We start from the raw sequence: 13,383 nt of genomic DNA, 5'->3' as shown, positions 1-13,383 counted from the left end.
AGTAAAGTCTTGTTATATCGATATCGGTTATATCGATAGTCCCGCTTATTACGATACTATTTCTATGCACGCACGGAGAAAATTACATGCGCGCAGGGTCGGATATATCGATAGTCCCGGTTATATCGATATTTTTTCGGACTCCCTAGAATATCGATATAACGAGACTTTACTGTGTATATATATATATATATATATATATATATATATATATATATATATATATATATATATATATATAGAGAGAGAGACATTATTTTTTTTGTGTTAGGAATTATGCAATTGTCAAACGGTGATCCTCTCTGTGGACGATGAAGTGGGCCAACGCATCATCATTGATGACTTGTTGGAGGCAACTCGAAACTCAGACGCTGGCCTCCGACAGGCCGCTGCTACTATCCTCAATGCCTATTTTGCGCGCACACGCCTAGACTACGGTGCCCATACACGTAATCTACTGTCAGGCCTCATCCACCTTCTGAATGACACCAACCCAGATGTTCTGTCTCAGAGTTGGGACACAATCAACTCCATCACTAAGGTATGTTCATGTGAATAAATCTTTCCAATATGTTCCGTTACTGTAGTCATTTATGAGCTCACGGTTTACTTCTCTCTTTTTTTTCCTCAAAGAAACTGGATGCAAGTAGCCAGCTGGCTCTGATTGATGATCTTCATCGAGACATTAGATCAGCAGCCGCTGATGTTAAAGGTCAACACCTACCTGGTTTCTGTCTGCCCAAAAAGGTTAGATTGTTTTATGTCGCACTCTGAATAGTCAAGTTGAATACATCATTGACGTTGAAAATGTATATCCCCCAATGTAATTTTCTGTTGTTCTTGTCTCCCAACATTTATTGAGCTAAGGCAGGTAGAATAGTATGGATTGTAAAATTTAAATATGTTTACTAAACATTGTGCCCCTTCATATAACATGTCGTTTTAATTTTTACAAATACACTTCAAAAATGCATTGCAATTGAGGAAAACGGAACCCACTCTTACCCTTATGCAACATCTTTGTGATTTTGCAGGGTGTTACTTGCATCTTGCCTGTCCTCAGAGAAGGTGTCCTGACTGGTAGTCCTGAACAGAAAGAAGAAGCAGCCAAAGCATTGGGAGGGGTTATTAAATTGACATCCCCTGAGGCTTTGCGTCCCTCTGTGGTCAATATCACTGGGCCCCTTATCCGCATCTTAGGTGACCGTTTTGCCTGCACAGTGAAGACAGCTCTATTGGAGACTCTTACCCTTCTGCTAGCAAAGGTCTGTTAAAAGATTCTCCTTCTGAGATCAGCACTTCAGAGAGAGGAGGTGCAGAGCTTGACACTTGTGTTTTGTGTTCCCACCTGCAGGTGGGTATCGCGTTGAAGCCCTTCTTGCCACAGCTGCAGACCACCTTCTTAAAAGCCCTGCAAGACTCAAGCCGTGCCGTGCGATTGAGGGCTGCTGAAGCCCTGGGCCAACTGGTTTCTATCCACAGCAAGGTTGATCCACTCTTCGCAGAGCAACTCTCTGCCATTCGCAATGCAGAGGACTCTGGAGTCAGGTCTGAACTCTGCACTTATTGGGGATTAACATCATTTATAAGTATTTGTTTATTCTTAAAATATGACAAATAGTTCCTATGGAGATATCATTTTGATGGCCAGTTACCAGTGTTACGGTACTCTACAAGAATCCATTGGATGTACAGTATAGTCATTTCCTTTGTTTGCTAGGGAGGATAACAGTGACAGTCTGTGTGTTCACCCACACCCCAGAGGACACCATGTCCGCTATTTCCAAAAACTATTTGAAATGCGGAGTCGTCTGACCACAGAACACTTTTCCACTTTGCCTCAGTTCATCTTAGGTGAGCTAGGGCATAGAGAATGTTTCTGGCTGTTGTTGATAAATGAAAGAGTAGGAACCCGGATTCGAAATTGGTGCAAAAAAAATCTAGAAAAGTATACATGTATACATGATTAAAACATTTTTTTTAAATGTGTTGATGATTCATGCAAAGTTAAGTAAACTTCACGTAGTGTCATTTCAGAATCAATGTTGGGGTATAAAGAAACGTGTGGTATTGAGCAGTTCATTGCACTTAAATTGTCACTGCAATTCGGCAGTTGTACACAAGTTGCTACTAATGATCGGGACAATTTAACACCAACCCTCATAATCAGCTTTAATTATATTTTATGAATGTACAAGAACCATTTTCTTCACTGCAGATATTTTGGGGTTCCATTACAGAAGCGGCTAATTGTCTGCTACGTTTCTACTGGAATTACTATTCACTCAGTAAATTTCTTTGCAGGTTCTGTGACACAATTATGGGAATTTACAAATAGCCAGAATAATTTTTATTCGACTTTTTTTCTGAACTGTAAATTTGCTGACTGACTATTTCGTAACCAAATGTATGTTTTTCCTTGAAAATCAGTTTTTAGGGAACATCATATTTATCACCCCCAAACAGAACCCACAGCAGCAATTTATGGTTCTTGAGTTTTGGTGGTATGTTTTACAGTTCTTGTCATACTTGGTCTTTGACAGGGAGACAATGCTGCAAGCCTTACGATTCGTCATTCAAGGGGCTGGGTCAAAGGTGGATCCAAATATCCGCAAGAACATTACCACCACATTACTAAGCATGCTGGGACATGATGAGGTATGACATTGGAAGCAGAGCAGATAACTTGAAGCGTGAAACAGGATTGAGGTGGGGTATGTGAGGGGTTCTCTCGTGAAAAGCATTTACCTTGTAATTTACCTATTGAGTCAAATGAAACAGTAAAAACATATCAGAACTTTTTTTTGGTGTTATCACTGCTGAAACGGAAGCTGTGAGAGAGGATGTGGTTTGCAAAAGAGGTGATTTTAAGTATCTTCTTCAGTAAATAGGGCGGCAGTAGCTCATCTTGGGCTTTGAAACTAAAAGTTCGAGTCTCGCTGCGGACCAAAATAAATTACAAATCAGAATCAGAATCATCTTTATTGCCAAGTACAGTAAAGTCTCGTTATATCGATATTCAAGGGAGTCCGAAAAAATATCGATATAACCGGGACTATCGATATATCCGACCGTGTTTGCATGTAATTTTCTCCGTGCGTGCATAGAAATAGTATCGATATAACCGGGACTATCGATATATCCGATATCGATATAACGAGACTTTACTGTATGTAGAACACACAAGGAATTTGTTTCCGGTAGAACACGCTGCACTAGTATCGTCGTAAAAAAAAAAAACTGCTAAGTGGCACTTTACAGTTCCATTTTGGCGTGGAAATAGTGGATGAAGACGAGAGTCTGCAGGCATAGAACCCCTGAATATCAGGTCAGGGGGTGTGGTCACCCTTTTGCACACCACGTCTCTCAAACCACTCCTTGCATGCCAGCATGTATGATCTCTCTGTGTGGGATGCAACTCAAATATACATAAGATTGAAGGCCATTTGCTTTGGAAGGATTTTCAGCACATTGCATTTTTATTTTAAAAAGTACAGTGATACCTCGGCTTACAAACACTTTGGCTAACGAACTTTTCGCCTTACGAACGTTAAATTCGGCAGAATATAATCTTGGCACACAAACTATTTTTCGGGAAACACACGGAGCGCCACAGTGAGTGATGTGTCGTTCGCTAACGAGCCGGTTCTTCGAGCTGGATCTCTGAAGTGAACGAGGAGCTGGAAATGGCAGATGACTTTTTTTGGTCCTCTATTCCCCGCCCCCAGTCCTCGGTTAAAGCCGCACGTGATTGGTCAAGATCTGTGGTAGAGTAGGGAGGGGACACGCGCAGCAGTGAGCGGGTGGAGGGGTTACAGAAACACAGAGCTGCACATGAATAGGAAAGGCAGACGACAGAGCTTGAAACAGAAACAAAAGTGAAAAAAAGTGAAAAGGTGAGAAAATGGATAGAAAACACTGTGAAATTTGGACTCGTTTTACCTTTATTGATAGTTCAAAGGCAGAGTGTAGACTGCAAGGTTAAAATATCCCATCAATCAGGCTCCACAAATAACCCGTACAAGCCATCTGTACAATTTGAAGAGTAGACAAGCAACGGAACCAGCTATTAACGACGTTACTAGTGTGACTGTCTGCACCTGTTGCAATATCACAACTTCCAAGATGTACAACCCAGAGCTTCTTGAGACACTTTGTGCAAAAGGCTATCCATTCCATCAAGCCATCGATCATCACAAAGGTAAATAAAACAACTGTATTATATAGTACAGTTTATTTAATTACAATACCATAGCGCATTTATTATACATAAAATAAGGTATATTTTTGTAGTTTTAAGGCTTATTTAGTAGAAAAGTATGTTTTATGGGGAACTGGGAATGGATTATTCTCATTTGAATGGTTTCCTATGGGAAATTAATGTTTGGAATACACACTTTTTGCCTGACACACACTTTCTGGGAACCAATTAAGTTCGTAAGCCAAGGTATCACTGCTCAATAATCTCGTGTGTCTGCCCTCTCATCCCCTTGTATGTGTTTGGTCTAATAGGATGCAACTCGGATGGCTTCAGCTGGCTGTGTTGGTGAGCTCTGCTCTTTTCTGTCAGAGGAGGAGCTGAAGCGTGTGTTGCTTCAGAACATCTTAGGTTGGTATTCACTGTAAAGGCAACGTTAATTTTCTATGAGCTTGTCTATAACGGTGTTTGTTCATTTCAATGTATTTCTCGCAGAACTTATTCTTTTCCCTGAAAAACGAAACATAACATGACAGTGCGTGTGCTGTCTGTGTTTTTACACGCACGTGTATGTTTAAGATATGTTAGACAGGTTTTTCCAATTGAAGAAATCCTTGTAGAAAGTCACATGTTGAAATAGGTTTGAAATGGGTTTGTCGTGTCTTGGACTCCAGGTGTGATTCTTCCAGGACTTTCTGTAGTTCCATTGTTCACAGCCGTGGTGTTGTTCACATTATTAAAATCAGTTGACCCTGAAGCTTGGTAATGAGTGGGGGGAGAAGTGTTGTCACAACTGAGTAAAGTTTGCTCTCGTACAGTCGTACTTGAAGATTGATGACTGATCTGACATGTCTGGTTTCATTGGTGTCACCAAATCACAAACTCTGCTCCTGGATTCTGATGACACATGTGGGGGTTGGCAATATAATGTTTTTGGGCATCTCCAAACCTTTTTGGGGGGTTGAAATGTATCTTTTGTGGTATCAGTCTTGGAGCATTTTCTGATACACATCATGGACAATGAACTGATTTAAGAAATCTGGGTCTTTTTCTTTTTCTGTTGAACCCACCCCCAGCTATTTGATGAAAAACTCGCCTATTCATTTTCCAGTGTTCATCTTTTGTAATGTCCTTCGATTCAACAAAATGTCCTCCAAGTCTTGGCAAATACGGCAACTTGCTCATAGTGGAAGTGAAAACAAGCCATTGCCATTCAAGAGCGATATAAACAGTCCTACCATGAATAGCTAAAACCACTTTTATTGATGTCCCCCTGAAAAAGGTTTGCCATTGCCTAAATTGTTACCACACTTACTGTATACAGTATCTTAAACTATGATCCCAGAACACTTGAATATCACTTAAAACAAATCTTAAAATCATTGTCTTAGAGCTGGGTTGATCTTTAATACACCGGGAGCTTGCATGCACATGCAACAAAGTCTCTCGAATTTCCCATAACAAATTCAATTAAGCTCTTCCTTGAGATAGAAAGATCTTTGTCTGTTTAGATATTACTTCAAAAATACTTCCTCAACCCTAATTACTACAGTCCTACTCGCCGGGGCTTTGGGTCCACAGCGGGGGGAAAAAACGTAAATAGGTGAATTTGATTCGTGAACTGTATAGTTGGCAGTGTGTTGTTGAAGTGATACTGTACATCTAAATTTAGAGACAGTTCTTTGGATGTCAGAGAGTGTTCCCTGTCTGGCACGAATCATGTCTTCCTTCATCACCAATGTGGAGTTTGAACGGACAGTTAGGACGGCGGAAAAAATCATTGGCACCGCCCTACCCACTCTCGAGGACTTGCACACTGCAAGAATCCAAACTAGGGCGCGGAAAATCCTACTGGACCCTCCGCACCCTGCCCACCACCTTTTCCAGCTACTCCCCTCAGGCAGGCGCTACCGATCCATGCGCACCAAATCCAGCAGACATTTAAACAGCTTCTTCCCCCAAGCCATTAACTCTTTGAACTCTTTCAACAGTAGCCAAAATGGAACTGTATAGTGCCACTTAGCAGTTTTTTTTTTTTGACAACGATACTAGTGCAGCGTGTTCTACCGGTAACAAATTCCTTGTGTGTTCTACATACTTGGCAATAAAGATGATTCTGATTCTGATTCTGAGAGATCTGATTCTACCTATCCTTTGCAGCGGATATGTCAGGAGTGGACTGGATGGTGCGTCACGGTCGTAGCTTGGCACTAGCCATAGCTGTCAAGTGTGCCCCTGAAAAGCTATGTGGGAAGGAATACTGCGACACCGTGATGGAGACCATTTTGAACAACGCCACTGCTGATAGGGTGAGGAGAAAGTCTGATTCATGCGTGTGAAAGACATCTGTTATTTGCCTACTGCTGTTCTGAATGTCTTTTTGAGTGTTTTCTTTAAAAAACATTAATTATAGTCACTACAAAGGATTATAATAATTGTTTTTTTCCATTATTTTTACTTTGTTTAAGTTGAACCTTTTAAGGTGTTTATTGTGGGTTTGGTTTCATCTGTTTGATGAAATTTAAGTTGAGTGTTACTATTTATTTATTTATGTATTTATTTATTTATTTATTAAGTACAGTGGTACCTCGGTTCTCGAACGCCTCACAGTTCGAACAAATCGGTGTTCGAACAAAATATTCGAGATATTCTTGCTTCGGCGTTCGAACATCAATTGGTGTTCGAACGCCAACACGACGCGTGAGTGCGTTCGCGAGGGTGGGGAGCTGAGCTCTCTCCGTCACCAACTGTTGTCACTAGCGGACGTGCTGCGTTTTGCTCTAGCGTTTAATATAGGTGTACAAAGAGTTTTAGCCCCTAATCATGCCTCCAAAAAAAGTAAGTGCTGCTTAAAGTGACAAAAGAAAAGTAGTGCGTACAACTATTGCATTTAAGAAAGAAATAATCGCAAAATATGAAGGAGGTGTGCGAGTGTCTGATCTGGCGAGGGAATGAATACAGCATGGCGAAATCTATGATCAGTACGATATTAAAGAATAAGGAGGCTGTGAAATCTAGTGATGTGACTGTGGGAGTGAGAGCAAGTGTCATTGGATAGATATTTTAAGAGAAAATAACATCCTGTAGCCGAGTCATCCGTAGCTGTCACGTTCCGAGCGAGAGTGACATCAGCTGACTCGTCGGAACGTAGTGGAATGTCCCAAAGCAGACACGTACTACCCAAGCATGATGTTTATTCACAAATAAAAGAAAACACAGCGAGTAAGAAGGCAGGGGGTGATCCGACCCGCTTACTACGCCAAAAAGCAAATGGCACACGAGGGTGCAAAATTACGCAATCCCGGAAGATGACATAAATTTACGGGACGCAAGGAAAATACCTCGGACCGGATACACTCGCGCATCGAAGGAAGAGTCCAGGTACGGTGGCGAGGTGAGTCGATCATCCGGCATTGGCGAGGTGATCGCGAACCGTATAACTGCCCCATGACCGTGATTAGAGAATTGACAGCGGGTGGAGAACGGCCGGGAGAGGCAGCCCCCCCCCCCCCCCCCTGTCAACTCGCAAGTGACAGGAGCTAAGAGATGGTTTCGGTGTTTGACAGGGTCCTGGAACGAATTATGGTTGAGAACCGAGGTACCACTGTATTGGGTTATTAAGTCTCGTTATATCGATATTCTCGGGAGTTGCCCGGTCCGGCCTCCCTGTGTGGAGTTTGCATGTTGTTCTCCCCGGACACGCGTGGGTTTTCTCCGGGTCCTCCGGTTTCCTCCCACACTCCAAAAACATGCATGGCAGGCAGATTGACCACTCCAAATTGTCCCTAGGTGTGAGTGTGAGAGTGACTGTTGTATGTCTTTGTGTGCCCTGCGATTGGCTGGCAACCAATTCAATTGCCCAAAGACAGCTGAGATAGGCTCCAGCAACCCCCGCGACCCTAATGAGGAATAAGCGGTACGGAAAATGAGATGAGATGAGATCAATATAACCGATAGCGATATAACGAGACTTTACTGTATATATATATGCGCGTGTATGCTTTAGTTAGTTATAGTTATTGTTCCATGTTTTGGAACAAGGAGGAAACAAATAATTGTATTCCTGAGGTGAGTGACGAGTAAATGTGTTCTTATTTACGGTGGTCACCAGTATATATGAAATCTATTTGCTTCACGATATTCCTGCTCCGTTGTATAAATTGGATTCTTCAAATGTCGGAGTAACTTTTTCGGCACACTGATATTATTCTGATTTTGTTTTTCAGGTCAAGGTTTATGAATTTAATCTGACTCGTGTCTGCATGTAAAACGTAGTCATTGAAGCAGAGGATAATTTGTTGTGGCTCTTCTTTCAGATTCCCATTGCTTGCAGTGGGATCAGAGGGATGGGATTCTTGATGCGATATCAGCTCAGCATGGATGGAGGCAGAAATGTTTCCCAGCGCTTCATCACGCAGTTTGTCAAGGTTTGTCATGCAGTACATAATCAGTCATCAATTTAATGATCCCGAACTTTTCGGTTGGATTTATGCTACAGGTCCAAGCAACCAATTTAATGCCTTTACATTATCCAATGAATGTGTTGATTTTTTTTTTAAGTGAACCAGTTTTAACATTCACTGGCAACACTACACCTGCCAATTAGGATTCAGGGTATATGCAATATCTTACTTTATTATATTGTCTCATTGGCAGATATCCAATATGACTCTTTATAGAACCTTTAATTGTCCCACACATTTTCATATTTCATATTTGAAACTAGAGTTGTGGATATATGCCCTGGAAAGGAATGAAGATCAGTCGCAGCAAGATGGAATATATGTGTGTGAATGAGAGGGATCCAAGTGCAAGAGTGATGCTACAGGGAGAAGAGATAAAGAAGGTGGACGATTTTAAGTACTTGGGGTCAAATGTCCAGAGCAATGGAGAGTGTGGAAAAGAGGTGAAGAAGCATGTCCAGGCAGGCTGGAGCGGCTGGAGAAAAATGTCAGGTGTGATGTGTGATGGAAGGGTTTCAGCTAGGATGAAAAGAAACGTGTATAAAACAGAGTGAGACCAGCCATGATGTTTGGACTGGAGACAGTGCCACTGAAGAAAAGACAGGAAGCAGAGCTGAAGATGTTGAGGTTTTCTTTGGTAGTAACCAGGTTGGATAGGATCAGGAATGAGTACATTAGAGGGACAACCCATATTAGAGGCTTTGGAGAGAAAGTCAGAGAGGCCAGACTGAGATGGTTTGGACATGTCCAGAGGAGAGAGAACGACTATATCGGGAGAAGGAAGCTGAATCTTGAACTGCCAGGCAGGAGACCGAGAGGAAGACCGAAGAGGAGGTTTATGGATGTGGTCAAAGAGGACATGAAGGTAGCTAGTGTGAGAGAAGAGGATGCACAAAACCGGGATAGATGGAGGACGTTGATTCGCTGTGGCGACCCCTGAAGGGAAAAGCTGAAAGGAAAAGAAGAAGATTCTGTGCTTGTTTTTGGTTTGTTTGTTTTTTCCTCCGTGTGTCCATGGCCCATATCACAACTGTGCCAGTCTCACTTGAACATTGAAGTGCAAAACAGATTTGAGCAAGCTTCACCCCCTACTCTCAAAACCATGAATAATTGATGCTCCCTCCCAACAGGGTTTTGAATTACCTACAGATGCCACAAGATGATGACAAAGGACTACTTTGTTCGAAATAAAACTTTCCAATTCACTTCAAACTCAACAACTCACCTGTATCAATCTCAATACTGTACATGCATTATCAGAAGGCCTTTCAGACGTGCTGCACATTTTGGGAATTGATTTCAACGGATTATTTTTTTTTTACATTTTTTTAGAGGGGCTAATAGCTTATGTCAGTGAGTGGGGTGGATCTTTGTTGGTCTTTTTTTACTGTAAATCACTCGCATTTGTATGATAAGGTGCAATACAAACTAATTTGAAATCAATTGAATTATTAAACCGTCATAGTTTAGCATAAAAGTTCTTTCAAGACAGTTCTGACTGGTGCGCTGTCTTTACTTTTTTACAAGTCATTAGCATATTCCTATCATGAACCTGCAGTACTAACGTAGTACAATTAGTGTTCCTTGTGACCCCGCTGTCCGTGTGACCCCGCAGTCTCTTCAGAACCAGTCCAGTGACATCCGGCTGGTGTCAGAACGGGTGCTGTGGTGGGTTTTCAAAGAGCCTGCGGCACCAGCAATGGACACAAATCACATTAAGACTCTGTTGAAGACTCTTTTGGACAACACGAAAGACAAGAACACCAGTGTCAGAGCCCAGAGCGAGCACACCATTGTCAACCTATTGCGACTTCGCCAGGGAGAGGAATGCATGCAGGTCAGGCTACTGATGGACAGTATGGTCTGTTATAGATGTAAATCATTGAGGCATGAAGACACTCATGTACATTTGATTATGTTTTGCATTTCAGATGATGACAGCCATTCTGGACTCAGCAAGTAATGATCTTTTATCAGAGTGTCATCGCCGCTCTTTGAAGAAGATTGCCAGTCAACAGGACTCCAATGAAGAGATAGATGATACCATACTAACGTGATTGAACCACACGGTGCTATTTAATAATGTCTTGGAAAAAATATGATCACCTGATGTGATCTGCACCGTATGAGCTCCAGACGCAATCCACCAATGTTGCTCTATTTTCCACCACAAGAACTGAGGATACTTGCCAGTTGACAAAAAAAAATAAAAGAAAAACAAGATCAGACCGTAAGTTAACATTCAACTTTTTATTGCTGCCCATTTTGTCAGCAGATAAACAATTTGAGAACATGATTTTGCAGTAGCATCAATCACAGCTTTATTCATTTTTTTCCATATTCATGCCGTTATCTAATTTCGCGGACTTAAAATTTACATTTATTCAGCTTTCAAAATTCAGTTTTTCTAATTTGGCGGACTTAAAATTTACATTTATTCGGCTTTCAAAATGTTTTACAGTGTATTATTGTGGTAATAGTTGCCTGAACCCAAGAAGTGTTTTTCAGCCCCAAATAATATAATGTGGCAGTGTCTTACATAGGGATTTAACTGTAATACGACTTTAAAATTGCTACAATTTTGTTGTCCTGATATATTGAAAGCAATGCGTTGCCATCAAAAGATGTTACTTTCAGAAGAACACAGCATTGTCAACGACACAGACCATCATGCTTTGCGCTGCTGAACCAATTGACACACATGGCATAACAATAACTTAAGAAGCCAATTTCTGTCACTGCTGTCGTCTGCAAAACCAGAATATTGGGATTTTTTTTTCTCCATCGTGGCTTTTATTAACAATATTGAGTTTTATGCAATATGTCATTTTTTTATGTTGCCAATCTCCCACAATATTGTGCTTTATTGTGTGGTTCAAATCGTGATTTTGTGTCATGCCATTTAGATATCGTTCTATCATCCCTCATTTTACACAGAAAGATACAAACACTGGATTTGAATGTGCCAGATCCAATGCTGAGAGTTGAGAAACAATTTTTGGTGAGGATTCATAAATCTCCTTCCAGCTAATCTTTTTTAAACCCCAAATAAAATATTTTAATTAAAAACTTTTTACAGATATATGTTCAGTTTTGTTGTGGCAATGACGCCAATTCTATTCAGAATTTTCATTCTTGTTAAACATTTCCTAAAATGATTTTAAATGCCACAATGATGGCATATGACACAGATCCCTTACGTTCGGTTGCTGATTGATTTGTGTAAAACATTAGTCGTGGCAGTGTCTACAACAGCAAATATTCTTATCGCAGTAATGTGATTGTAAAAGCATTACAAAATTAAAGCAAATCTTCACTTCATACAGTACTGTGAATTATTTTGAAGCATTTTTACTCAATGCCATGTCTGGATTTCGCATGGTCTTTCATAACTATGTACTCAAGGCATTCTAAGTAGTTATAAACAGTAAATTAAAGCGGACAGAGTGTCTCAATCTAAATTTAGTTTATATTGTAAAAAAATCAGATCTTATCTTATCTTTAATGTCACATTGTATATGTGTGTTTCCAACTTTGAGGGCGCAATTGTGGATTGTACTGTTCCAACAGGACATTGAATCACAATGCAAAGGCTAACCTGTATAGTTGAGTGAGACTGAATAACGCGAGTCCTGACCGCAAACCTCTCAGATTCCCATCAGTATGAAGCCGAACTGAGAATGGACGGCGGGCAAGAAGTATTATGGGAGAGTTGACATAGTCAAACTCCTTTCGACAAATAGTCAACAGACTCTACAGTATCTTGGCAAAGGTTTACAGAGGGTGGGAGCTGTTCAATCTGCATTGGAGAGACGAATCAATAAGTTACTGCTGGAGCTCCTATATTTTGTTCTTCTACTTATTTTCCCATTCTTTTTTCTTTCAGAACTTTGCTGCTGTGAGTTGGGAATTTCTCCATTGTGAGACTTTTTCAAACGTTTTAGTTTGACGCTATTAGAAAACGGGGAATGCATATACATTTTACCAGTGACGGGCAGTCAGGGGAGGCACGTGAGGCTAGGCCTCACCTGTCATCATGGAAATATCAAATGAAAAAAAATTAATTAAACAGTTATATTTATTTAGTGATTTGTACTTTACCGTTCTTTTCCATTTAACTTCACCATTTTGGATTTTTTTTTTTTTTCAAAATCGCTGAATGTTCACATTTACTGTTCAAATACTAAGTAGAGACGAGCGGTGAGGCACCAGCTGGCTGAGCCTCACCATGGATTGCGCAATCACTATGCTAACTTCTGGCTTGCTCTGCAGTGAGACCGCATTGCTGTCCCTCTAGCTATTAAAGTGTTCAAAAGCTTTTAGTATATGAACTAAATTTCTACAGTTTAGCTAGTGTATATAATGTATCAACACTGTGCATAGGTGAGGCACACAATTCTCCTGCCTCATGACAGGGGGCGCTGGTGATTACAGATTCTTCTTGCGACTCCTCGGCTGCAGAATAACAGAATTAGTGACAGCAAGCTACAGTAAACAGCAATTTAAGTGCAACCATCCAGTCATTTTTTCGTGTTGCTTGGCCTTATTTTCAGAATGGCGGATTACATATCTAAATTGAAAGAATTCTCTAAACTGGACTTTCAATGGAAACAGGAGATAATAATTAAAGGAAGACCAATACCGGACTGTATAGCTCACAAACGGTGAGGGATGAATGTAAATCTCCTGGACAGCTTATCAGCTTTTTGGCCAAGAAGGATC

At 40.8% G+C, this 13,383-nt stretch overlaps 1 protein-coding gene across 1 annotated transcript in view; it reads left to right on the top strand.

Moving 5' to 3' along the window:
* gcn1 (GCN1 activator of EIF2AK4) overlaps positions 1 to 11,982 on the top strand; it is a 40,802-nt gene extending 28,820 nt beyond the window's left edge. Inside the window, exons 48-57 of the mRNA XM_088994927.1 lie at positions 272 to 541; positions 634 to 747; positions 1,035 to 1,265; positions 1,355 to 1,548; positions 2,544 to 2,658; positions 4,513 to 4,609; positions 6,359 to 6,507; positions 8,515 to 8,625; positions 10,277 to 10,498; positions 10,593 to 11,982. Coding sequence (XP_088851053.1) covers positions 272 to 541; positions 634 to 747; positions 1,035 to 1,265; positions 1,355 to 1,548; positions 2,544 to 2,658; positions 4,513 to 4,609; positions 6,359 to 6,507; positions 8,515 to 8,625; positions 10,277 to 10,498; positions 10,593 to 10,718 — 1,629 coding nt within the window. The 3' untranslated portion in view covers positions 10,719 to 11,982. The remainder of the gene's footprint in view (positions 1 to 271; positions 542 to 633; positions 748 to 1,034; positions 1,266 to 1,354; positions 1,549 to 2,543; positions 2,659 to 4,512; positions 4,610 to 6,358; positions 6,508 to 8,514; positions 8,626 to 10,276; positions 10,499 to 10,592) is intronic.
* The last annotated feature ends 1,401 nt before the right edge of the window (positions 11,983 to 13,383 follow it).

This window comes from Hippocampus bargibanti, linkage group LG04 (genome assembly GCF_051943395.1).
Source record: "Hippocampus bargibanti isolate YZ-2025 linkage group LG04, ASM5194339v1, whole genome shotgun sequence".
Classification (NCBI taxonomy): Eukaryota; Metazoa; Chordata; class Actinopteri; order Syngnathiformes; family Syngnathidae; genus Hippocampus; species Hippocampus bargibanti.
The sequence above is the reverse complement of the archived record's forward strand: the minus strand, read 5'-3'. Positions and strand labels throughout refer to the sequence as shown.